The sequence below is a fragment of the Polypterus senegalus genome, chromosome 14, assembly GCF_016835505.1.
Source record: "Polypterus senegalus isolate Bchr_013 chromosome 14, ASM1683550v1, whole genome shotgun sequence".
Lineage (NCBI taxonomy): Eukaryota > Metazoa > Chordata > Cladistia > Polypteriformes > Polypteridae > Polypterus > Polypterus senegalus.
Genome location: NC_053167.1, coordinates 115,888,809 through 115,913,896, shown reverse-complemented (window position 1 = coordinate 115,913,896; position 25,088 = coordinate 115,888,809). Strand labels below are relative to the sequence as shown.

The 25,088-nt window shown below is 36.9% G+C and overlaps 1 protein-coding gene across 4 annotated transcripts in view; it reads right to left on the bottom strand.

Annotated features, from left to right (window-relative positions):
- kcnt2 (potassium channel, subfamily T, member 2) overlaps positions 1–25,088 on the bottom strand; it is a 368,106-nt gene that overhangs the window by 216,285 nt on the left and 126,733 nt on the right. For 3 of the 4 annotated variants that reach the window (XM_039735377.1, XM_039735379.1, XM_039735378.1), the window contains exons 10-12: positions 3,702–3,882; positions 3,295–3,459; positions 672–808 (exon numbers count right to left, since the gene is read on the bottom strand). In XM_039735377.1, coding sequence (XP_039591311.1) covers positions 672–808; positions 3,295–3,459; positions 3,702–3,882 — 483 coding nt within the window. Of the gene's footprint in view, positions 1–671; positions 809–3,294; positions 3,460–3,701; positions 3,883–12,390; positions 12,507–25,088 lie in introns of those variants that run through there. The other variant, XM_039735380.1, reaches the window with a different exon arrangement.

The following is a 25,088-nucleotide window of genomic DNA, read 5'->3' as shown; positions in this document are numbered from 1 at the left end:
TATGTGTGCTGACTTTACTGACAATTGCAATAAAATAATTTGATTGTGATTGTGACATATGGCAATAAATCAACAAAATAGTGGGAACATGAAGATTAATGATTTGGTGCATATACTTATTCAGTTTCTAAAAACTAACTTTAAACTGACTGTAGCTGCATATTTACTATTTGTTAATAAATTGCAAAATTTACAAACACAGATAATCAGATCTGAAGGCTAAAAAAGTTTTGCTATGCTTTATTTACTTTGCTGCAGTTGCTTAAAATGTTAATCATTTACTGTATTTATAAAGACAATAAGAGGGCTGGTTTAGCTGGAGAAACATGCTTGTGTTTAACCCCTTATATAACAGAACGGACAGACCAAAACAGATACAGTATATGAAAAGTATGGGAACAAGAATTTAATGTTTTAAGATCAAATGCATTTTCTGTGTGTTTATCTAAAATTAAAGGCCATGCCAATGATTAAAAACAGAGTCATCTTTTAACCTTAGCACAACATCCGAGTTCCAAATATAGTTTTGCCATTTTCTTATTTGGATGTCACTATTTTAAAAAGCAAAGGCTTTATTAACAATGACTCATCCTTACATAACAATTACAGGTTAGATTACAACATTTGCAGAATCATTCAGCAATGGAGTAATGAATTTACAATAAGCTTACTTGGCTCTTAGCAGGTCCTGATCTTTCAAAGCTGAACCCTGAAGATAAATAACTCTTTGTGACCACATTGGAATCTGTAGAACTCGACGAACCTGACTGTCCATTTCAGTTGGACATAGTATCACGACATAATAATCCTAGAAATTGCAACAAAACGTTAGCACGCCACAATCTGGAAGTTAAACTGGTACCCTAAATGAGCATTGGCATTCCTCTTCAAAGAGTTTGCTTATTTTAATTGCATGTAAATAATTCTTCTTGATAGCACCCACAGCAATGGCATGGTGGCACAGTGGTTAGAGCGGCTGTCTGGCAGCCCCAAAATAGAGGATTTGCATTTTGGTCCATATGCTTCCTACTCAGTGTCTATAAAAAGTATTCACTAGGACTACTTTCCTGTGTAGTTCCTAGCTGGTGGAACGAGCTGCCCACCTCCATCTGCACTGCTGACTCCCTCCATGTATTTAAGAGGCAACTAAAAACCCATGTTTTACGAATATTTATCTAATTGATGGGGGAAAAAGAAAAACCTTTGCTCTGTGATATGGAGCCCCATAGGTGTCAGGCAAAAAAAAAATCCAGTTCATAATTTGTGTTTCTCGATTATGTTTACCTCCTTTGGAAGTTGCTTTGGATAAAAGCATCTGCCAAGCAAATAAATGTAAATATAAATAATTAACAAAATAAGAAGAACTTCCAAAGGGTTGGATAATTTTTATAGGCATGAAGTTTTCAAGTTCTTCTCATCTCTGTGTTTTTATGTTTGTTTTCCTAGTTTGACATACATTTCCAATTAATTTGTGGCTCTAAAGGTTTAAGTATTAGTGTTGTTAATGTCAGACTGGCACCTTGTCCATCTTTAATTCCTGTTTTGCATCCACTGATCCTGATATGAGAACTTGGTGCTGGAGACCCTGAATTCTGTAAGTGCGATACAAAATGCATACACATATTTGACATTTTTACTGAAGATATTACAATCTCTGTACCCAGCAATCCCCAAAATTAAGGAAATATATTTTGTTCACAAAAACACTGAAATCAAAGATGTATCAATAGGGAGCTCAAGTCGATTGTTTAATGGAGTGAAGACAACAATTGACATTTCCATTTCACAGTTCAGTTTTGAATCGCCTTGCCGTATGTAATTATTTATATTCACTGATGTCTCAACTTCAGGGCTGCAGCATGTTATTCAAATGCACATTTGCTATCCTTTCCTACATGGTGTCACAACAAGCTCACTAGGGCGAGAACAGTCAATTGTCATTATTACAACACCAGTAACGGCGTACCACACGATAACGTGCAGTGAATACATTTGACTTGAGCATTCCTAGTTTTCATCCTCTTTCTCTGTACGTTTGTCATTCGTTTGCTCAGAGGTTGATGCACTTGCTGCTTCTCTTCTTCCATCGCCATCTTTTCGTGTTAAAACTGATTAAGTCAGTGTTTGTGTTGGAATTACTTGGTACGTTTTCTTTAGTTTTTCACTTAAGCTGGCACTTAAGTCTTCAATCTGCCTCAAGAATGATTTAAAATATCAAGAGGTAGGGGAAGTGACGGCAAAGGTGGCAGGGATGAGAATGACACCCGTATGCAAGCACCGCCTGGCTGCTCTGCTGGCCGCTGCCAAGAGTTGATTCTACAATAAAATGAAATAAAAATAAAAAGAGGAATAACCTTGGAGGTCAATCATCACCCTGAAAGCGGATAGTAGACATCACACAGTATATGTGTACCAAATTTCATGTCAATAGATCAAGCGGTTTGCGAGCTACAGGTGATTTAAAATCCTGGACAGACAAATGGACAGCCATGGTAGCGTATTATAAATGAAGATTTAACAACAAAAGAGTAAATTCTAAAATAATCGTTCATTGCCAATCAACTTTATTCCAAGCACAGAAATGCAGACATTTCTAGTTTATTCTAACAGCACTAGGCAAAAACCCCAAAAGGACAAGACAAAGGCTCATTGGAGAGCATCCTCACATAAACACTAAATTAGAATCACAAATGAGCTGAAACTGCTCATCACTGGGATGCAGGGAGAATCGGAGAAAATCCACCCAAACTCATCAAAGTCTGTGCTCAGGTCAAGATTTAAAAGAATAACTCCAGAGGTATGGGAGAGCAACACTAACTACTACACCACCATGCACTCCTATTTTAAAACATAACATTCTCATACTCCGTAACCTAATTCATGGTAACAAGGGGCCAGAACTAACCCCACATGAGAGGAATCAGCTTTGGACAAGATGCCAGTACATCTCATGGCCAAATACAAACTCATATATAGCTGCTTTAGAATTGCTTATTAACTTATACCTCACAACTGTATAACAAAATGGAGGAAAGCTGTGCCACTGAAGAAAATTCCACACCCACCTGGGGGCACGGGGGAGCAAACAAACTCAGCACTGACAGTGTCCAGGGTATGATTTAAGGAAAGGATTCTGGAGCTACAAGTCAGTAGTTCTAAGCCTTATGCCATCATGCCATCCCAAATTAAAGTAAGTTTGTCTATAAAATATTTTGTAAATTTAATTTTTACATATTATCATCTAGGTTGGACTTATTTAAAATTCTTTTAGATATTAAAGGTCAGCAGCATTACCTGTAATCGAGGATGGGCATAAAATTCATTAAGAAAGTCCATAAGCAGGTCAATTTTCAGGGAGCTCACGCACAGTACAACATGCTTCTCAGTCTGAGCTCTGTGACGGCTATAATTCCCACCAGATTTCTGTCTCTCCATCCATAAATATGCCAGTTGTTCAAACTAGAAAACATCAAGTTTGCTTTAATCTTACTAATTTACAATAACAAAGTTAAATCAAAACTAGACTTATTTTCTAATTAAAATTTGTTGATACAAATCATTACTTCCTATCAAGCTAAAAATGAACTTCAAAGCATATGTCGGCAACATTCTTCCAGTGAGAAAAATGTATTGTGCAATAGTATGATTTCAAATTTTTAAGTGCATTCTTTCAGATGAAAGAAAAATTAGTTTCTTTGTACCTGAATAGGTAAAACTACCAGAGCCACGCAGATCATAATAACCACCAAAAGCTTGGAAGGCCAGATCTTAGGAGTAACATCCCCGAAGCCAACAGTCGAGAACGTCACAATGCAGAAGTACAAGGAGTCAAACAGAGTCAAGTTGTTTCCTGCTCGTTCCAAATGCTGTATCCCACATATACTGAAGAAAGAAAGAAAGAAAGGAAGATTTATAGTGTCATTATTGTCCTGTGTATAGAATACAGTGAAATTCATTCATGTCCTAATCAACCTTCTGCATGTAATGAAACTATTTATAAACACATAAATTAATACAAAATAACATTAGTCATTCCATGTAAAGTATTTAGAGTTATAGAGTCTTGTAAAAGAAACATTTACAATATCTACACTACATAAAGTATATTAATGTTAAGTATAACCAGCAGTGTAAAGAATAACAGCATATAATCTATTAAAATACTGTAAATGATTAACCAAAAAAAGATAAAAAAATAATATATATGTATACAGTAGAACACAATTATATTCAATAAAAATAAATGAACCTAGTAAACAAAGGCAAATGGAAAAAGTAAATTGGCAAAAATATACAAATATTTACACACACAAACACAAACATGTATAAACACATCAGAAAACATGAATATTCAATGAAAATAAATAAAAATAGTAAATAAGGATGAAATAAAACAGTAAATGTTTTGCATTTTTTTCTTTCACTTTACCCTTGCTTAATGTTTTTAATCTAGAGTTCTGTTTTGAGGTAATGTTGCCCTTTTGTTAATTCTTTACGTAAGCATTGTAATTCAACCCCTGATCATTTTATAATTGCCCTCAGGTGCTTTATTTGGGTCTTGTTACAACACCTGAGGTCTTTGCACCCCTCTCTGAAAATTGTTCTAAATTATTTTAGTGTTTGTGCAGGTACTTTGTTCAAGGGTTTCCAAAATTCGGCAGCTTCATCTCATTTCATAGGTTCAGGTAGTAAATGTGATTTGTATGCAAATAATTCCACAAACTTTGCTTCAAAACATTTACTTAAATTTAAAGTTCCTATCCTATACTTACTGGGCATATGGACATATATCAGGACATATTGTCTTTTTTAATAGAATATTACTTAATCAAAAACTATAAACAAGCTTTCCGATACATGGACATATGGTCAGAAAACCGCATGCCATTGTATCCTTCTGTTTGCAAGCAAATCTAACAGTATTTCCGTAAGCGGCTAACTGCTATGAACAGAAATAGCTGAGGAACTTCTTCTCCATGTTACTTTACAGGTGGTGAAAGACTATACCATTTTCTAAATAACTATGTGAAACTTCAAATTAAACAAATACTTATGTGGATTTTAACTTTAACATTACCTTTTTAATATTGGCTATTACACTTGGAAAGTATTTTGATAATTTGAGATTCATTGTTTGGTTTTTGACTTTTGTTTTGGTTATTTAATTTCTGGTCTTATATTTTAAACTGGGTCAGTTGTTTTTGGCTTTTGGTTGGTGTTTTAATTTTTTTAATATTTTATATTTTTTCTTTGTACTTTTTGACCTTATTTTGTATTTTGCTATTCTTTTTTTGATTATTTTAAATTTGGTACTTTCTGTTTTGTTTCATTTGTTTAAAATAATAGATTTTTTTCTTTTTAGGAAAGTGTGAATTTTGTATTTTAATTTTAAAGTTTTCCCTTTTATTGATTCATTTGTTAATGGTTCTATTGTTTTGACTCTATAGATCCCTGCTTCTTTTGGATTGCTTTTTCTTAATGAAATATATTTCTCTCATTTTGTGGGAAGTCATAAAAGCAATTCTGTTATGAAACATGCAAATATACCGTTCTTAGTGTGCAAGTTTTTGGATTTCAAAACTGTCTTGATTTTAGGGTTTTGCAATATGTTCATTTTTACTTATTTGGATTTTCTTTGGGTATAAAGATATATTTACAGCTTTATTGTCAGGACCAGTTGTGTATGTTTTGTTTCATTTTTATATGTTTTAACCTTACCATAATCTTAACCTTTAAACTGCCGCAACTGGCTATAATCGGTTATCAATGCAATTTGCCAGCATGCTGGAACTGAGTAAATTCGGTGACATATCTTCGTTGAACATCATAACTGGCTATAGTCGGTTCCCAGTACAATTTGCCAACACACAGGAGCTGAGTATATTTGGCGACATACATTAATTGAACACCGCAACCGGCTATAGTTGGTTGCCGGAGCTGAGTATAGTCAGTGCCGTACATTCGTTGGGCAGCCAGCTCATGACCACTGCCGCCCCCTGCAGCACTGCAGCATCACTGTCCCTGGGATTCAGCCGCTGCACTAGACTAGCCTGCAAGCATCAGCATTGGCCTCTGTGTGCGTGCGTGCAGCCAGTTCAAGCGCAGCTGGCTCTGTGATTTACTGAATTTTATCAAAGGCGTCAGTTGCACCTTGTACATATAATAATAGATTGTTGCAGTAGTTTTTTCATAGTTTTTACAGTTCATTGGCAGATGTATAAAATGATCAGTGTTGCAGTAATTGTGATGCTCTTTGCATGAAAAAAATGTGTTCCATTAAAATTTCACATTTTCTTGGTGAATTGTGATGTTTCCTTGAAAAGTGTAGCAAAAACAGTATTTGGCGCCTGGGGGTGCATTAAACCCCAAGTATGTGGCTGTTTAAGGGTTGACAGGAACCATTAGTGAAGAGGACAACTTGAGTAAGTCACAATCAGAGCTCCCTGTTTTAATTTCCCCTACAACTGCTGTTAGGTGACAGATGTCAAATAACCACTGCATGGCAAATAACCCAGACAGAAGAAGTCAGGAGTAAATGATATGTAAGGCAGAGAGGGCTGGGTAACATGGTCCACTTATTGTCTCCATTCTTCATTATCTTATCCTGGAAAGATATTTTAAATATATCTCTCTGTCCCCCAGGAAAATATGTCACCAGAACATTCAGATTAATTTAGATCAATGGTTGTATCTTACCCTTTGTAAATACTTTGCAGTTGGTTTACCATCTGACCCCATTTGTTACCACCAAATAATCTCAGAACCATCCTCTATACATTTTTAGAACCGTTTCTCTAATTTTGTAATGGTTCTTCATTTACAGTTCTCTCTTTGCATTGCTTATTTCTGTTATCTCTGCTCTCTTACTCAGTTCAGTCCAGCTGACAATATTCTTTCTGAATACCACTGTTTTTAAACTGCTACTAGAAAGTCCCACTTTTTCTGAACTCTTGAAAATCATTTTTCTATAATTTATTTCTTCTTGAACTCTCAACATTGCGGATTAACAAGACATCTGGCTTCACTATCAAGACTAGTCATTTGTAACCATGTTAAAAACAAAGCAAAGGATCCTTGAGAAGCAAACAGGTAGGAGTAAGCAGCTTTTTTCTAATATGCAAGCAGTTGACTGAAGGCATTGGCCAGCAAGAGAGTGATGTGGTTTCATGCTGTCAAGAATCCCTGATATCAACCCTAACAGCCCCATAACAACCAATCAACACTAAAGTCAACAAAAGGAATTCCCCCAGAAGGTATGCCACGGAATAACACAAAAAATAATTAACATAAGTAAATGCGCATTGAAACAAAACATAAACAAAAAAATAAGTGTGACTGTTAAATTCTATTGTCTTTAAAAGGTGATAAGTAAATGGAATGTATTATTAGTAGTAGTATTAAATCCCCCCTCTTAATGCTTAAAATATTTTTTTGATCCTTAGAAAACATTTAGAAAAACTAAACATAAGAGTCATGACAACTTTATTTTGCCCTTTGAATCCTAACTACCCATTCTTGTTTGTCTGGTATTCAGACCCTTTGTTTTTTAACCACAATCTCTTCTTTCTCAGTCATCTCCTGAGGCCTCATATATATAACGCCATGCATAGAATTCACACTAAAACATGGCGTACAGACAAAACTGGAAATGTGCGTATGTACAAAAAATCTAGATGCACAAAACTGTGCATAAGCCAACTCCCATGCATGTTCGCCCCATAAATCCCAGTTAGCATGAAATGTAACGCACGTGTAGGCGCCTGCCACTCCACCCCAACTCCTCCCAGAAATACACCTCTTTGAATATGCAAATCAATATAAATAGCCCCTTACGTTCAACGTTTTGTGACAAGACAATGACAAAAGCACGGGGAAAAAAAACCTTAAGCGAATGTGAAGTGGAGGAACAGCAAAACGTACTTTTGGTAACTTAGGCAGTGGTATGAGCAACAAAAGGAAACTGGTGGAGTGGCACTCAACAGTTCAACTTCAGAAAGTCGCACAGTGCCCAAAATAAAAAAGAAGTGGTTAGATGTCAAAGTCAAGGTGAAAAGGCGAGTCGTAGCCTATTTGACTGTTGGAGTGTCATATGGAAGCTTATTAGGGTAGAAAGAGAAAAGAAAAAAAAAATAGGGTCACAGTGAAAAAAAAAGTTTAAATTTTGACTTTAATCTTGTAGTTAATTTTGTCATTAAAGTAGAACATTGAAAACTTTATCTTAAAATCAAAATTTAATTTACTAGAATTTCTCAAAAACCATTGGAACTAAAGTAGCACGTTAAATTCTTCGTATTCTATGTGTTCCCTCACCCAGTCATTTATCACTATGTGCTTCTTAAATGGGCTTTCTCTTATGCCAACAGGAGCACGCAGGCAGTGATCGCCATACAGAATACATTACATTCATGATATTACAGCTCTCTGAACATTTTAGAATTGTAAGATATATACTTGATATCATTCTCATGATGAAATGCATTAAAGCATGTATTAAACATGTGGGGGCACGGTGGTCAAGTGGTAGCACATTGCTTAATTATTTCATCCATCCAGGGCTGTGCCAGTCGCTGCAAGCATCAAGTGAAAGGTATGAACAACCGATGCACCACCACACTCTCACATGTTTAATTATTAGCAGTATACATTATTTAAATGAAGTTAAAAATGTACCTGTAAAATGTAATAGGCATACTTTAATGGATTTCATCATAAAAATTACATCATGTATATATCCTAGCGTTCTAACAGCACACAGCACCAAGAGGATAGCTCTTGGAAATCTAAATCATCTTAGAAGCCAGTCGTCATCATCTGTAAATACATGCTCTCTTCTATTGAATTGAATTGAATTCCTTTATTGTTATTGTATGGTACAATGAGATTCAATATGCAAATCCTCCATAAACTTATTTTCCTATAAAATGATAAAATAAAAATAAATAATAATGCAATAAAAATGCAATGAAACATAAGTACAATAAACATGCGTACAGTGCAGATAGCGCAAATGGTCAATGAAGTAGCTCAGATTGAGTAATGTTTCACTTGTAGTCAAGTTTACAGTGAGGTAATTGTAATTATAAGTACAAGCCGTTCTACCAGGATCACTTGATGGACTGATTGAGTGCATTTATAGCTCTTGGGATGAAACTGTGAACCTCGAGGTCCATGCAGGAATGGCTCTGAAGCATTTGCCAGGTTGGAGAAGTTCAAAGAGACTGCAGCATGGCTGAGTGGAATCCATGCAGATGCTTGTGGTTTTCCTTAGGAAGCATGTGCTATAAATGCCCTCCAGGGCTGGAAGCTTTATCCCAATAATCCTATGCACTCTCGACACAACCTGCAGTACAGCTTTCCGATCAGCTGCTCTGCAACTATGATACCACACACACATACAATGGGTTAAAGTACTCTGAGTGGTGCTCTGAGAGTAACAACACTAAAGCAGCTATGGTATTTGGAATAGTTTGTTCATTCCGTGCACCATTATATTGTTACAGAATGATTACAATCAAGTGAATGAAATTTGTGATATGCAATTAATTTTTGTGTATTTGATAAATCCCACATCACTGATGTGAATCTGGAAAAAGGGAGACCGCACAGAAACAGTAGCACTACTTTGATGCTGGGTACTGACAGCTTGACAAATTTAGCAGAAAAGTGCGTACACAAGGTGAGAGGCTGCCGTTAGAATGTGTGTGTGGCTCTCTGTTATTATAGATCATGATGTGAGCATGGAAACAGGCATATGCAACATTTTTGTACATATGCATCATTTATACATGAGGCCCCTTGTTTTACAACACTCACAATAATTCTCACACACTCCTTGCGTCCACAACACAGATATGCCTTAAATCTTGGGAGAAATCTCATGTGGGTGGATATTAAACAAACATTGCTAGTGACAGGCCAAGAACAAACTATGTTTTGAATAGTCCTTTAATTTTGGTACATACTCATTGTAAAGCTGACTTGACGCTGGAACTAGTGTTTAGTTGATCTCGTGCTTGTTGGAAAGTACAACTAGGTCTTTGTAAGCCACTTCAAGAATACTTATAATGTCTACTAGTCCAATTCTTCCGTAGTCTTCATTATGGCATCATCAATCAGGAACTACTTAAGAACATTAGGTAGATTGCCCAATTGCAGCTGGAGAGTCTTTTGAGGGTCTTTTTGAACCCTTGCAGATTTTGTTTATTTCTCCATCTTATCTGGAGCTGCTTTTTTTTTTTTTGTCACTCATGGCCATGTGACCTCATCATTGGATTCACCTTTAGAGACTTGAAAAAAATTCAGTCTATAAGGGTTCTACTTTTCTATTAATTACTGTCTATATCTATAATATGGTCTGCGGTGGGCTGGCGCCTTGCCCGGGGTTTGTTTCCTGCCTTGCGCCCTGTGTTGGCTGGGATATGCTCCAGCAGACCCCCGTGACCCTGTAGTTAAGATATAGCAGATTGGATAATGGATGGATAGATGGATCTTTAATATGTAAGTGTGCATTGAATTATTTATTATTTTTATCTAGCTTCATTTTGTTTTTGTTTTCTTATAACTATTTCTTTGACATTTTGTAAAGCACTTTGAGTTTCATCCTGTGTATGAAAATGAAATAAACGTTGTTGTTCATTACATTTTTATACTTCATGTTTTAATTTTTCTAAATATCATTTCAATGTGCCCTAATATAATTGCTTCATAACTGTGTAATTAAGTAGATGATTATGAACAGAATCAAATTCTTGCCATGCACACAGGGCTTACAGATACACCTGTAAGAAAACCGTAATTACAACACAAGTAGAGAAAAATGACACTCTGAATGTAATATGCTAACAGTGAAGTGAAGTAAGTTAAATTAACCTAAAGTCCAAATTACTGTTAGAGGACCGTATTGACATTTAGCTAAGTCAATATGATCTCTGCTCACCCACTCCTACATGCACAGGAATACAGACTGAAAACATACCATAGATAAGAAATATCACTTGCAATTTGCTCACATTATTGATTTTCAATTGTTATCAAGGTTGAAGAGGTGAGATTTACTGAAAGTAAGTGTTTTACTGGAAATGTAGTTTATTCATTCAAAGGTCAACAGATGAAGAGAAATAACTGATATTGTCTGTTTTACTACAGTTTATGTTCAAGAACTAATACTTAAAGTGATGATTATACTTCAAAATGTTTAATAGATCTCATGACAAATGTTGACACACACAGTATAGAATATACATGGGCTTGTTTGTGTTTTTTTATACGTTAACACCTTTAAGGCTATTACATGATAACAGCACCCTGGTAAATGTACACAAAGGAACAGGATTAGGCAAGATATTAGAAAACAGCCCAGGCACAGATGACACATTTAATCCAATGCTAAACTGTAGCCTATTTTGGCACACAAAACGTTTAGACTTTTCTGAGCTACGAGCCTCAACTGTAAACCAGATTCAAATACAAGAAGTATACTGAATGTTAGGCTTATTTCGTATGACCATTTTATTGTCAAAGTCCAGCATATATCATATACACTGGTATATGAAATTTGTCATAGAAATCCTCAATGCTCTTCACTGCCCTGTTCTTGGCTTTCCCACTGGACACTGCTAACTCTTTAATTTCTATCCATGCAAAGATGGGAAAGGTGCCATATAAATAAAATGTATTATTATTACTATTTATTGGGATATATAAAAATAACTTGTCTTTATGTAAATAGTCAATACATAAATATTACATTCATAATGTAGTAGGAGACTCTAATATCTTAACTATCACAGAAGTAGCATCTGTTCTGAATTTGAAGAATTGAATAGAAATAAAAGTAAAACCAAACTGAAAAACAAAAGGAAGACTTAGTCACAATTCTAAGTATTGAATAGAATTTCCTAATCATTTTTCATTGCTGCCATAATCTGTTGCATTGATCTGCTAATTAAGGAAGAAAAACAATGTACTTTGAAATTAACTGCTGCCAGTGAAGTGACACCCATCATTGTGTAAGGCTTAACAAGCAAAAATACAAACACACTGGTTGTTTTCTTATAAAAAAAGGAAGAAAAATGCTCATAAATTAAAGCTAGAATGAAATAACACTAAAATGCCACCATTTCCTGACCGTCCTCCTAAGGTATGCATCTTCAGACAAGTTTATCAGACCTAGAGTTTGTGAAACTGACCAGTAACCCCTGAGCAGTAATCCTGCCAGTGAGCAAAACATAGTGAATTCATAAATTGTTTAGACCCCTTCAATTTCTGCAGTCATTGTTTTATAGATATCATTTTAAATAGATCAATTTGCCATTTTTGCCCATCAGTCTACACACAATCACCCATAATAACAAAGTGAAAAGTTTGAAAAATTAAAAACTCAAAACAAACCTCTCCTCCATATAAGCCAAGATGTAACCCAAAGAGTCATGATGAAATGTCAAGAATTCAGTAACCCACAGTAGTTTGTTTGCTAATTCTTATTCCCAAATCCTTGTACATTTGACTATGCCGACGGACCGGCTTAAATACTGACGCACTTACTGATATCACCGCGATGTAAATTCATGGTTACGCCCTTAGCAACCCCTTGATGCGTCCCAGCAACTGAAGCTCAAAATGGCAATAGAGATCTCAAAACAAAGATGGCGTTGTGGCATATTAAGAAATGATCAAATATTACAAACATAATAAATAAATTATTAGCCAAAGTCAAATAATACACTTTACACAGCAAAGGTTACATATAAAATAAACTATTCATTAGAAAAATGTGTTGAATGAGGAAAAAACTGTAAACAAACTGCAGACTAATTCAAAATTCATGACAATAACATTAAAAACAAATTGTGTTCTTCATCTGCACAAATTGTTTGCAGTATGAGTGCTGCAATTTTGTGTTTTTTTATTTAGTCTGGTTATCAAGCTGTTGCTGCGTAAAGTCAACAGGAAGTGTGTGGTGTGTGACATCATCAGGTCAAAGGTCAAAGCATCATACACATCCTGGGGGGTATTCCAGAAAGCAGGTTATGTGACATACCCGGGTAAGTTTAAGGGTAAGTTAGTGGATAACCTCAACTTTCGGTTCCAAAACGGAGGTAACTTTCTGGGTATGTATGTAACCATAGCAGCTTACTCTCTGAAGATAACCTGCCACCGAGCAGGTTATGTTCCAGGGTAAGTTTGTTTCAGAAGGTTACTGAGCATGGCGTGTCCTTTTGATGATGATCCTGTGGACGTGGAAGCACAAATTATCCGAGGTTTTTTCCGCCGGGAGAGAGTAATAAGACCGCGTATTGATGTCTTTTCATTTCCAAATGATTTTTTAAAAGAGCGTTATCGGTTTTCAAAAGAATCGTTAATTTCCTTGACCCATCTCTTGGCACCGCATATTGCACATGTCACAAACCGCGGGTCTGCGCTTAGCACAGAAAACATTCTGTGCATAGCACTTCGGTTTTTTGCCTCAGGGCATTTTTTGTATAATGTGGGCGATGCAGAGCATGTGGGAAAGGCAACTGTGTGTAGAGCCGTTCGCACAGTATGTCTGGCACTGAAACACTTCTTGCACACGTTTGTACAGTTCCCTGGCCATAAACCTCTGCGTGTAATAAAAGAGGAATTCCACAGAGTGGCAGGTTTGTCCTTTGTAGTAAAATTCATGACGCATATTTAATATGTAGTCATACTATTTATATCTATAGATGTATTCATCCTGCACACACACTTGATACTTCCCTATATGACTTTCTATTTCAGGGTTTCCAAATGTAATTGGGTGCATTGACGGCACCCACATTCCTATTAAAGCTCCTTCAATGAATGAGGGAGACTATGTTAATAGGAAATCTATTCATAGTATCAATGTGCAGTTAAGAACTGGATTTTGTGTTCAATAAAGTTCAATAAAGTCAGCCTGCATAAAAACATTAAGCATGTTGAAGAAGCCTTTAAGTGACAGGGATAGTAATTTATTAAGTCATATAATGAAAACAAATCATAGTGGTAAACTTACATTTCACCATGCTACTTGTGGTGCATGGTGTGTGTGACGTGCCCCTGGAATGCCAGCAACCACTGGTCGCCCTTTATTAAGGGACAGAGCCAGCTCCTCAGATGGGGTGAGGGAGGTGGTGGTGGGCCCCCGCCAGTTAGACGGGCTTCAGCTTGCTTTCTATTAGCTACATGACAGACAGAATATACTAAATCGTGTTTAATCAATAGATCAGTGATCGTGTAATCAACTATTACCTTTTTGCAGTATGTTTTTATGTTTCATTTTGACTTGGCTCAAAGTTCTTCTGCATCCAGACGGATTACACCTTATTAAATAAGAAACCATATATTCCTAGTCAATACACATTGTTATTTTAACCTAAAGAAATGAATGGCAGGAAAAGTGAATGCATTCAAAGTGATTTAACAGTGAAAAGGGTGCGGAAAGGGTGTTTCATTATTTTACAGTATAATAAAAGGGAGGCGATGTCAATTTTGCAATTAAATACACTCACGCATTTACTCTGTCCGTTATTTTTTGCCAAGCCAACTCTCTTTCTTTAGCCGATGCAGCCGTATTACTTTTTTTCATTATGATAGGCTTGAATTCTTCAAACGCCTGCATTAACACCTCCAACTCCACCTCTGTGAAATATGGGCTTTTTTTCTCCTTGATCTTCCGTTTTGACTCGTGAAATCGGCGATCCATTGAAAACGTCTTTATGTATGCACGGTGCACGCGCATTAACTCTGGGTAACCAGTAGGAGGTTGATTGAACTTACTCTTCTCAGGTGTTTTGGAACCGACATACTCATGGTATGCGGGTTTGGGGTAAATCAACCCAGAGGTTATGATTTACCAAATGGTAAGTTAACCAAGCTTTCTGGAATACCCCCCTGGTCATCCAAGTTTGTGGATAATTCAAATAATAAAAATAAAAAAAACTCCCGATTTACTGGCTATGAATTCTCATCCATTATCAACTTTTGTTTCTTCTCATTCTGGCAAAAACATCTTCTCTCTGTATTTTTCATTTTATTTTGGTTTAACGGCTTGTTTAAAAGATTTCTTTTGACTTTGGTGTGTTCTTGACTACAACTCCACCTCCTAATTTGAATGTTAGCTTATAATGTGGTCAACTGGGGCAGTAAGTTCAATAATGTGTTTAAAAAAGGAGGAGAAAAAATAGGTGGCCTCAATCGATAAACTCACTCAAAAGGTTTAAAATTTGTGGAACTGTACTTGCATGGATTTCTAATTGATTCTTCTCAAGAGGAATGAGTATTAAGTAAATCTTTTAAGATTATGATTGGCTACTACTGTCTGTCCACTAGCCAGTGAGAGATAAGTAGGTGTTAAGTCTTTTGTAGAATGTCCTTCAAAAATAAACAAAATATACTTGAAAATAATGATATAAGTGAAACAAAATGGTTCCCTTTATGTAGCACAATTTGAGCAACTTAATTCTGTTCATAAAAGAGAATTTTCTAATTGCTAAATTATCTATTACCAAAATTCCAGTTCTGCATCTGATATAGTTTAGAGCAGACGTCTCCAACCTTTTTCCCCTGAGAGCTACTTTAACAAAATTTAAATTGCTGAGAGCTGCTCCTGTTTTCTAACATTTATTCGCATAGCTTATTTCAACACAGACAAACTGAATAAGCTTGTTTTGCCTGAACATTTTCAAAATGTTGGTGTTCACAACTCACATTTTGCATTAAAATATCACAAAAAATATTTAGTTCACCTGCAAGTGCATTTTGTATGCCTGTATGCATTTTCTAGTGTATCTCACACTATTGAATTAAAACTTGAATGCTGTCAAAACAAAACAGTGCAATTCCAATTCCACAGATATTCCTTATTCATTTGTCATCTTGTTCCATGTCACTGTTTCACTTTATTCACAGGTCCAGTTGCATGTGTGATGTTTTTTAGTTTGTCAGATGACTGGCACTGCATGGAGTCAACAAGAGAGGCAGGTGTCTGGTGGAGTGGAGCCACTGAGGTTTACTCTTATGGAGTCATTTAAATGTTCATCTGTCAGTCTTGTTCTGAACTTTGATTTCATGACATTCATGTCAGACTCCGAGAGGTATGGAGACCCAAACACAGCAGACATTTTCAGAGCTGCTTGGTGAAGATTCTTATAGTTATCTGGCTCTACTAAGCTACAGAAATGCTGAGAATGCTGTTGAGACTGCACATTATTTTGAAGGTTTACTAATATATAATATATAAAATCCAATGTCTCTCTGTCTGTCTGCTTTTCACAAGAGAAATACTTAATGGATTTAGATGGAGCTTATCTCTATAATTTGCTTGAATATTCCAGTTGATTTTGAGACTTCTCTCATTTCGCTATGTATATGCATAGTTCATTTACCATACCGATGTGGCTTCCTCACTCACTCACTCACTCACTCACCAGCTTTGGGGTGTGTTCCTTAACTCTACTTAGCTAGCGAATAATAGAACAATTGAATTCAACTTTGTTTGATATTTAAAATAAAGTGTTACTTAGGTCTTTTTATTATTTATTTTTATAAATTAATTTTATTACAATCCATACAAAGCAATCAAGTTTTTACAAAGAGAAAAATTAAGTTAAGAACAGATCGATCCCCACCCCTGAGAGAGAGAGAGAGCAAGCCAAACGGCGTTAAATTTAAGGCTTGTAAACATACCTAAATTAATAAATTCTCTGTGCTTTATGAACTTATTTTAAAATATTACTGATTAGATCCTGCCATGTTTTGAAAAAGTCTGTATGGATCCTCTAACTGAGTATTTGATTTTTCCAATTTCAAATAATATAACACATCGGTTTCCCACTGACTTAAAAGAGAAGAGTTTGGGTTCTTCCAGTTTATCAGAATGAGTCTGCGTGCCAACAGTGTAGTAAATGCAATCACAATTTGTTTGTCCTTCTCCACTTTAAGCCCCTCTGGAAGAACCCCAAACACAGCTGTTAATGGGTTAGGAGGGATTGTGAGTCCAAGGCTATCTGAAGGTAATTAAAAATTTTGTCCAGAATAATGTTAATTTGGTGCAGGACCAGAACATGTGACCTAGTGAGGCTGGGACTTGGTTGCAACGTTTGCAGGTTGGATCATGCCCTGGAAACATTTTGGAGAGTTTTAGTCGAGACAGATGTGCTCGATATATAATTTTGAGTTGTATAATTGTATGCTTTGCATATGGAGCTCGAGTGAATTCTCTGCATTGCTACTTTCCACTCCTTTTCTGATATATTAATTGAAGATCTTTTCCCAGTGTCCTCTTGGATCTTTGAAAGGAAGGGATTGTAAAATGATTTTATATATTGTAGAGATGGAGTCTAAGTCCTTGAGATTGAGCAATATTTTTTCAGCATGGATGAGGGTGCAAGATGAGGAAAATCTGGAAGGTTCTGTTTAACAAAGTTTCTGATTTGAAGATAGTGAAAGAAATGTGTAGCTGGAATGTTAAATTTGGAATGTAATTGTTCATAGGATGCAAAGACGTTGTCTATATAAAGATCTCTAAGCAAGTTAATTCCAAATTTTTTCCAGATATTAAAAACTGCATATGTTTGTGAAGGTTGAAAGAGGTGGTTCTCTTGCAGGGGTGCCACAGATAGAAGCTTCTCCATTTTAAAATGCTTTCTACATTGGTTCCAGATTCTAAGTGAGTGGAGCACAATTGGGTTATTAGTGTATTGCCGATAACGTGTGTTTATTGGAGCACAGAGCAAGGAATACAAAGAAGTACTGCAGGATTTTACTTCTATTGCGGTCCAAGCCTGTGTATGTTCTTCTATTTGTGTCCAGGTTCTTATCGCCTGTATATTTGCTGCCCAGTAATAAAACTGGAAGTTAGGTAGAGCCATGCCGCCTTCTGCCTTTTGTCTTTGTAAGGTCGCTCTTTTGATGCGTGGATGTTTTGAATTCCAAATAAATGAGGTTATTGTTGAATCTAATTGCCTAAAAATGATTTATTAATGTATATTGGGATGTTTTGAAATAAAAAAGGAGTTTAGGAAGAATATTCATCTTAACAGTGTTAATTCTTCCAGCTAGTGTGAGATGAAGGGTTGACCATCTATGCAAGTCTTGTTTAATTTTTTCCATGCAGACGGCGAAATTTTGTTGATATAGAGCTTTATGTTTACTTGTAATGTTTACCCCTAGGTATTTAAACTGTTCTGCAATGATAAAAGGTAGAGTATCTAATCTAATATTATATGCTTGAGAGTTCACTGGAAAGAGTACACTTTTATTCAGATTAATTCTGAGACCAGAAAGCTTTTGAAATTCTGTGAGTGCTGCTAAGACTGCAGGCACAGAATTTTCTGGGTCTGATATATACAGTACCATGTCATCTGCATATAATGAGATTTTCTGTTCCAGTCCTTCTCTGCTAATCCCCTTTATCTGATCAGTATTTCGACAATGTATTGCCAGTGGTTCAATGGTAATTGCAAACAGCAGCGGTGACAAGGGGCATCCTTGTCTAGTGCCACGTTCTAGTTTAAAGTAGTCTGAGCAAATGTTGTTGATGCAAACTGAAGCTTCTGGGTTAGTATACAGTAATTTAATCCATGCACAAATGTTTGGGCCAAACCCAAACTTCTCCAATATAGTAAAAAGTTATTTCCATTCAATCATGTCGAATGCTTTTTCTGCATCCAATTATAATATTTCTGGGGTGTTTGATTTAGTTGGTGAGTATATTACATTAAACAGGCATCGAAGATTTGAAGATAAGTGCCGGCCCTTAATAAATCCAGTTTGGTCTTGTGATATTACCGAGAGGACCACTTTCTCCATCCTTCTGGCTAAGATTTTAGAGAGTATTTTAACATCGTTATTCAGAAATGAAATTGGTCTGTATGATGCACATTGTAATAAGTCCTTATTTTGTTTTGGAAATAATGTTAATTTGGTGCAGGACCAGAACATGTGACCTAGTGAGGCTGGGACTTGGTTGCAACGTTTGCAGGTTGGATCATGCCCTGGAAACATTTTGGAGAGTTTTAGTCGAGACAGATGTGCTCGATATATAATTTTGAGTTGTATAATTGTATGCTTTGCGCATATGGAGCTCGAGTGAATTCTCTGCATTGCTACTTTCCACTCCTTTTCTGATATATTAATTAAAATATCTTTTTCCCAGTGTCCTCTTGGATCTTTGAAAGGAAGGGATTGTAAAATGATTTTATATATTGTAGAGATGGAGTCTAAGTCCTTGAGATTGAGCAATATGTTTTCCAGCATGGATGAGGGTGCAAGATGAGGAAAATCTGGAAGGTTCTGTTTAACAAAGTTTCTGATTTGAAGACAGTAAAAGAAATGTGTAGCCGGAATGTTAAATTTCTCCAATATAGTAAAAAGTTATTTCCATTCAATCATGTCGAATGCTTTTTCTGCATCCAATTATAATAATATTTCTGGGGTGTTTGATTTATTTGGTGAGTATAGACAGTGATTTGTGCTTGGCGAAAGGTTTGTGGAAGAGATTGGTTATTTCTGGCTTCTGTAAATGTTGCTAATAGGAGGGGAGCTAGCTGAGCGGAGAATTTCTTGTAAAATTCTGCAGGGTAGCCATCAGGGCCTGCTGCTTTCCCGCCTTGGAGTGACTTTATAGCATCTAGTAATTCTGATAACGCCAGAGGTTTATCAAGTTCCTCCACACTAGAAGCGTCTATTTGTGGTATCTGTAATGTATCCAGAAATGCATTAGATTGTGTATTGTCTCCCTTAAACTCAGTAGTATATAGGGATTTATAGTAGTCTCTAAGTGTTACTTGTCTGTCTGTCTGTTCCCTTTTCACGAGAGAACTGCTTAACAGATTTAGATCGGGTTTTTTCTATAATTTGCTTGAACATTCCAGTTGATTTTGCGACTTCTCTCATTTCGCTATGTATCATAGTTTGCTTCTGGTATCTGCACAAATCCGAGAAAAAGGCCTTCTTCACTCTCTTGCCAGCTTCGGGCGTGTTCCTTAACCCCGCTTAGCTAGCGAACAAGAGAACAATAGAATTCAACTTTGTTTGACATTTAAAATAAAGTGTTACTTAGGTCTTGATGAGTTTGAGTCTGGATATTCTCTTAAGTGTATGCCACACTGAAAAGATAGATTGCAATCCAGATTGTGGATCGTGATTTTGTGTTAAAGGGATCGTGATATGATTTTTTGGAAAGATCGCCCACCCCTAATGTGACTAATCAAGTTTTCAAACTTATGTCGGATTCATTAACCCTTTGGCGAGCTACTTGGAAAGGGGTTGTGAGCTACTGGTAGCTCACGAACGACGTGTTGGAGACCCCTGGTCTAGGGACTGAACACTTTTATCTAATACTCACATTTTCAGTAATAACGTATTTGCATATTCAAAACATTTCCACAAAAAACATCACTTTTAATTCATACAATAGATCCACTATGACTGATGGAGCCTAGCTACAGCCAATTTAATTTTATATTCTTGGATTTTACAATCAGGCCTTTTCTAAAACTAGTTTTAACTGTTTAGATCCACCCTCTCTCCCGTCCCCTTACCTTAAAACACTTTTTATATAAATAAACAAGCCACAGTAGCTATCACCGGTTTTATACTTGCCGTGTTTGAAAGTGACTCTCTATGGGTGGCTAATGGGCCTTTACTCCTCCATGTGCGTCTCACACTTGCACTTCCTCTTTTGTCTCGTCACCAAAGCCAAACTGACTAATCAAATTGCTCAGAGTCATTCAACACAGAAACTGTACAGGTTTACTTTATAGTACATTATCTACCCTTCCTTCTACCATAATATTGGTCAATTTTATTTTGTTAACATTGCCTGTAAATCTAGCTGAGTTTTATTGTTATTGGGAATTTAATGGGTTGATTCACAGCAACTTAAATTAAATTTAAGGCATCAGATATGTCAAATATGAGATTTAACTCCCTGGTTATGTGTGTCCATCGCCAATTAGTGACTGTTAGCAAGGTCAGTAGTTCAGCAGTTCAGTGCTATGACCCGGAGCATTTACTTCTACATACACTGTAAAAGATTTGACCATAATTTAACCATCAAAATGTGCACAATATCCACCATATTGTTTACATCATTAAAGTTTACTAAAATGCGACCCTGCTTAGGATAAAGAAGGTTTAGAAAAGGACAGCTTTTCATCTTATTTATTGTATCATCTAGCTTTAAAAGGTAAACTATCAAGATACCTAAAAAACAAGAAGAGAATTTTATTCTTTAGATTTTATGTCCTATAAACAGACTTTCAGATTATTTATCTTTATTATACTAGGAGGAATGTCTACTGGATAGAGTACTCATGCAGTTTCACACAGTGAAATCTGCTAGTTCAAGCAAAGGTGAATGGATTGCTGAGGGGAGTGAATTGAAAGCTCTGAATGAAGAAGGTAGCATGGAATCACATCTTTGCCTGCAGCAATAGCTTTTTATTTGTTAAGTTTGAAAGCCCCTTACAGATCCATAATGCAGATATTCAGGTTTTTGTAACATGTGTAGTAAAAGAATAAATGGATAAAAGGGCAAAAGGGTAGCATGCTTCTGAACTTTAATAAATAAATAAATAAAACATTCACAGCTTGCAGTGCTGACCTGCACTTAGAAGACTGGATTTCTCCAAACTAAGTGTTTACAGTGCCACATCTTACCAGTTGTGTGGCCCAATATAACAATACTAAAGGCACTATATAAATAAAATGTATTATTATTCACACTTCTATCTTATCTCCGCACATCTCTCAAGTCCTTGTTCCCCTATTCCCTTTGCCTTTTCTGCATTCTTACTCTTAGCATTGTGTTTAAAGTGCCCATATAATAAGACAACAGCCAAATTCAATGAAAGTTCAATGTTTTTCCCAAATTCTATGCAAGATAATAGATAAGTAAATTAGCATGCAGTGTTTAGTGCAGTGGAAAGCAAGTCAATGATGGAAAAAATCACAACTTGGTAATTAATTAAAACATAACAGGCTAATTACTGGATGGGATTTTCTTTACTAATTTCCAACCCCCAAAGAAATAAAATAGGACCAGATGTATTTTGTCAATTAATTCAGTTATGTTTTCTAAGCACATTGTTCATTTCTGTGCAATCAGAAACAATATAATAGAAAAGAATAAGAATGCCCATGGAACTGAGCCTACTCCTCTGGGCACACAATTTCCTGTGTTGGTGGAAAACCTGTGTGATGAATGAACGTTCACAAAACAAATATAAAGAGATGGGAAATTGCCCTGTATATTGATTGTAGCAAAATCAAAACATTTGACAACTGCAGAGGATGTTAGGTGACTATTTATACAGAAAATGGCGGCTGGATATGATTAAGGAGGAAGTGATGTCATCATGGGTGGGCCGGAAGTGACATCATCATCCGAAGCCGGAAGGGATGTCATCAGAGCTGGACCGGAAGTGACGTCTGAAATGAGGAAGTGAAGTTGACGTTTTCTGAGATGTGGGTTATTGCAGGTATGTTTGGTTTATTGTTCTTCTTTGGGTCTATAATATTAGAAAGAGAGGCATCAGTACCACAAAACAACCCCCCATCTGTTAATAAATCGCTCAGCTGTGGGTTTGTTGGCTGTCTCCTAAGCGCACGTGTGTGACATGGCCCCCCACCCCCTCAGCCCAGACCCATCACGACGGGTGGCCTGAACCGAGAGGTCGAAGGTTCGAGAGAGAGCATCAGCGTTGGCCTGAAGAGAACCCCAAACGATAAATGACCTGAAACCTGTAAGACTGTAATTCCAGAAACCACCTGGTGACCCGCGGATTTGACTCCCGATTTAGAGCCATCCACTGCAAAGCGGCATGGTCCGTAATTAGAGTAAACTCACGGCCCAACAGGTAGTGCCGAAGTTGTGTCACAGCCCACTTGATCACTAGAGCCTCTCGTTCCACTGCTGCATAGCTCATCTCTCTGTCCAACAGTTTCCAGCTGAGGTATAATACAGGGTGTTCAGCACCATCGATGCATTAGCTCAACACTCTCTGCCCAGAGGGGACTGGGCGGTCTCTTGGTCTGGAATCCCTACAGATTTAATTTTTTTTCTCCAGCCTTTGGAGTTTTTTTTTTGTTTATTCTGTCCACCCTGGCCATCGGACCTTACTCTTATTCTATGTTAATTAATGTTGACTTATGTTTATTTTTTATTGTGTCTTCTATTTTTCTATTCTTCATTTTGTAAAGCACTTTGAGCTACATTTTTTTGTATGAAAATGTGCTATATAAATAAATGTTGATTGATTGATTGATTGAACAGAGCACCCAAGCCTGTGTCTGATGCTTCGGTCTGGAGAATAAAAGGTTAAGAAAAGTTAGGGTATTTCAAAACAGGTGCTGACATAAGGGCCAGTTTCAAGTCACAGAATGCGGCTTCAGCTTTGTCGTCCCATACCACTTTAAGAGGAGCCCTTTGCTTTGTTAAGTCGGTAAGAGGCGTAGCCCACTCGGAAAAATGAGGAACAAAACGACGGAAGTAACTCCCTAAACCCAAGAAAGCCTGAACCTGCCTCTTTGTAATCGGACGGGGTGATTTGACAATGGCATCAATTTTGGAACACTGTGGTTGAACCGTACCCCCACCCACTAGATAGCCTAAATATTTAGCTTTGGTGAGTCCAAAGAAACATTTCTTTGAATTGATCCGGAGTCCTGCTTGAGCTAGTGTGGTCAGCACATTCAAAACATGCTTAAAATGTTCCTCCCAGGTACCAGAATAGATAACTATGTCATCCAGGTAGGCGGCACTATAGGAATTGTTGGACCGTAACAGTGTATCCACCAGACGTTAAAAAGGTCGCTGGCGCCCCGTACAAACCAAATGGGAGGACCTCGTGTTGCCAGTGTCCGCTAGGAGTACTAAATGCGTTTTTTTCTTTAGCGGAGTCTGTTAAGGGAATTTGCCAATACCCTTCCGTCATATCAAGTGTAGTTAGAAATTGAGCATTACCCAACCTTTCCAATAGATCATCCACATGAGGCATGGGATATGCATCAAATTTTTAAACCTGATTGAGTCGTCGGAAGTCATTACAAAACCTCCACGAACCATCAGGCTTAGGAACCAAGATGATTGGACTAGACCATGGACTATAGCTTTCCTCAATAATATCCATTTCTAGCATCCGCCTTACTTCCAATTCAACTTCAGTTTTCTTTGCTTCAGGAAGCCTATAGGGGCGTTCTCGAACAATTACACCCGGGTCAGTAACAATTTCATGCTTGATCAGCGTAGTGCGAACTGGTTGCTCACTAACTACTTCCGGAATGGACAAATAGTATTCTCTAATTCTTATCGTTGGTGCCATGACAAATTAGAGCTGAAACTAAGGTGTTGGTATTCTACAAAAACGGAGCGGTGCTGGCCGGAGGGAGATACAATCTCTCGATCCTTCTACAGCTTCTGCAAGTTAATATGATATACCCGCTCACTCGGTCGGCCCTTTCAATATGTTCTTTTAGGACTAGTTTAATTTTATTTAATCTATTGCGTAACTGTGCAATATATTCCAAAATGTTGGAGGATGGAAGCGCCTCCTCTTCCCATCCTTCTTTTAGTATATCTAATAGACCTCGGGGTTGTCTTCCATACAGGAGTTCAGAAAGAGAAAACCCTGTGGAGGCTTGAGGCACTTCCCGATAAGCAAAAGGTACAAGAGGTAGTAACTGACCCCAGTTCCTTCAATACTCGCTAACTACCTTGCGTAACGTCTGTTTGAGTGTTTGATTGAAGCGTTCTATCAACCCATCTGTTTGAGGTTGATAGACCGAAGTTTTCAGTTGAGAAATTTGCAGTAATCTAGCAACTTCCGTGAACGTCTCCGAAGTGAATGGAGTTCCCTGGTCAATTAAAACCTCTTTGGGAATCCCAACACGTGTGAATATCCCTACTAATTCCCATGCAATATTTTTAGAATTTACAGAGCGCAAAGGAACCGCTTCTGGAAAACGAGTGGCATAATCAACTAAAACTAATGTATATTTGTGACCACGTATGGAAGGTTCAAGGGGGACCTATGAGGTCAATTCCTACTCTTTCAAATGGAACGTCAATAAGGGGTAGAGGAATA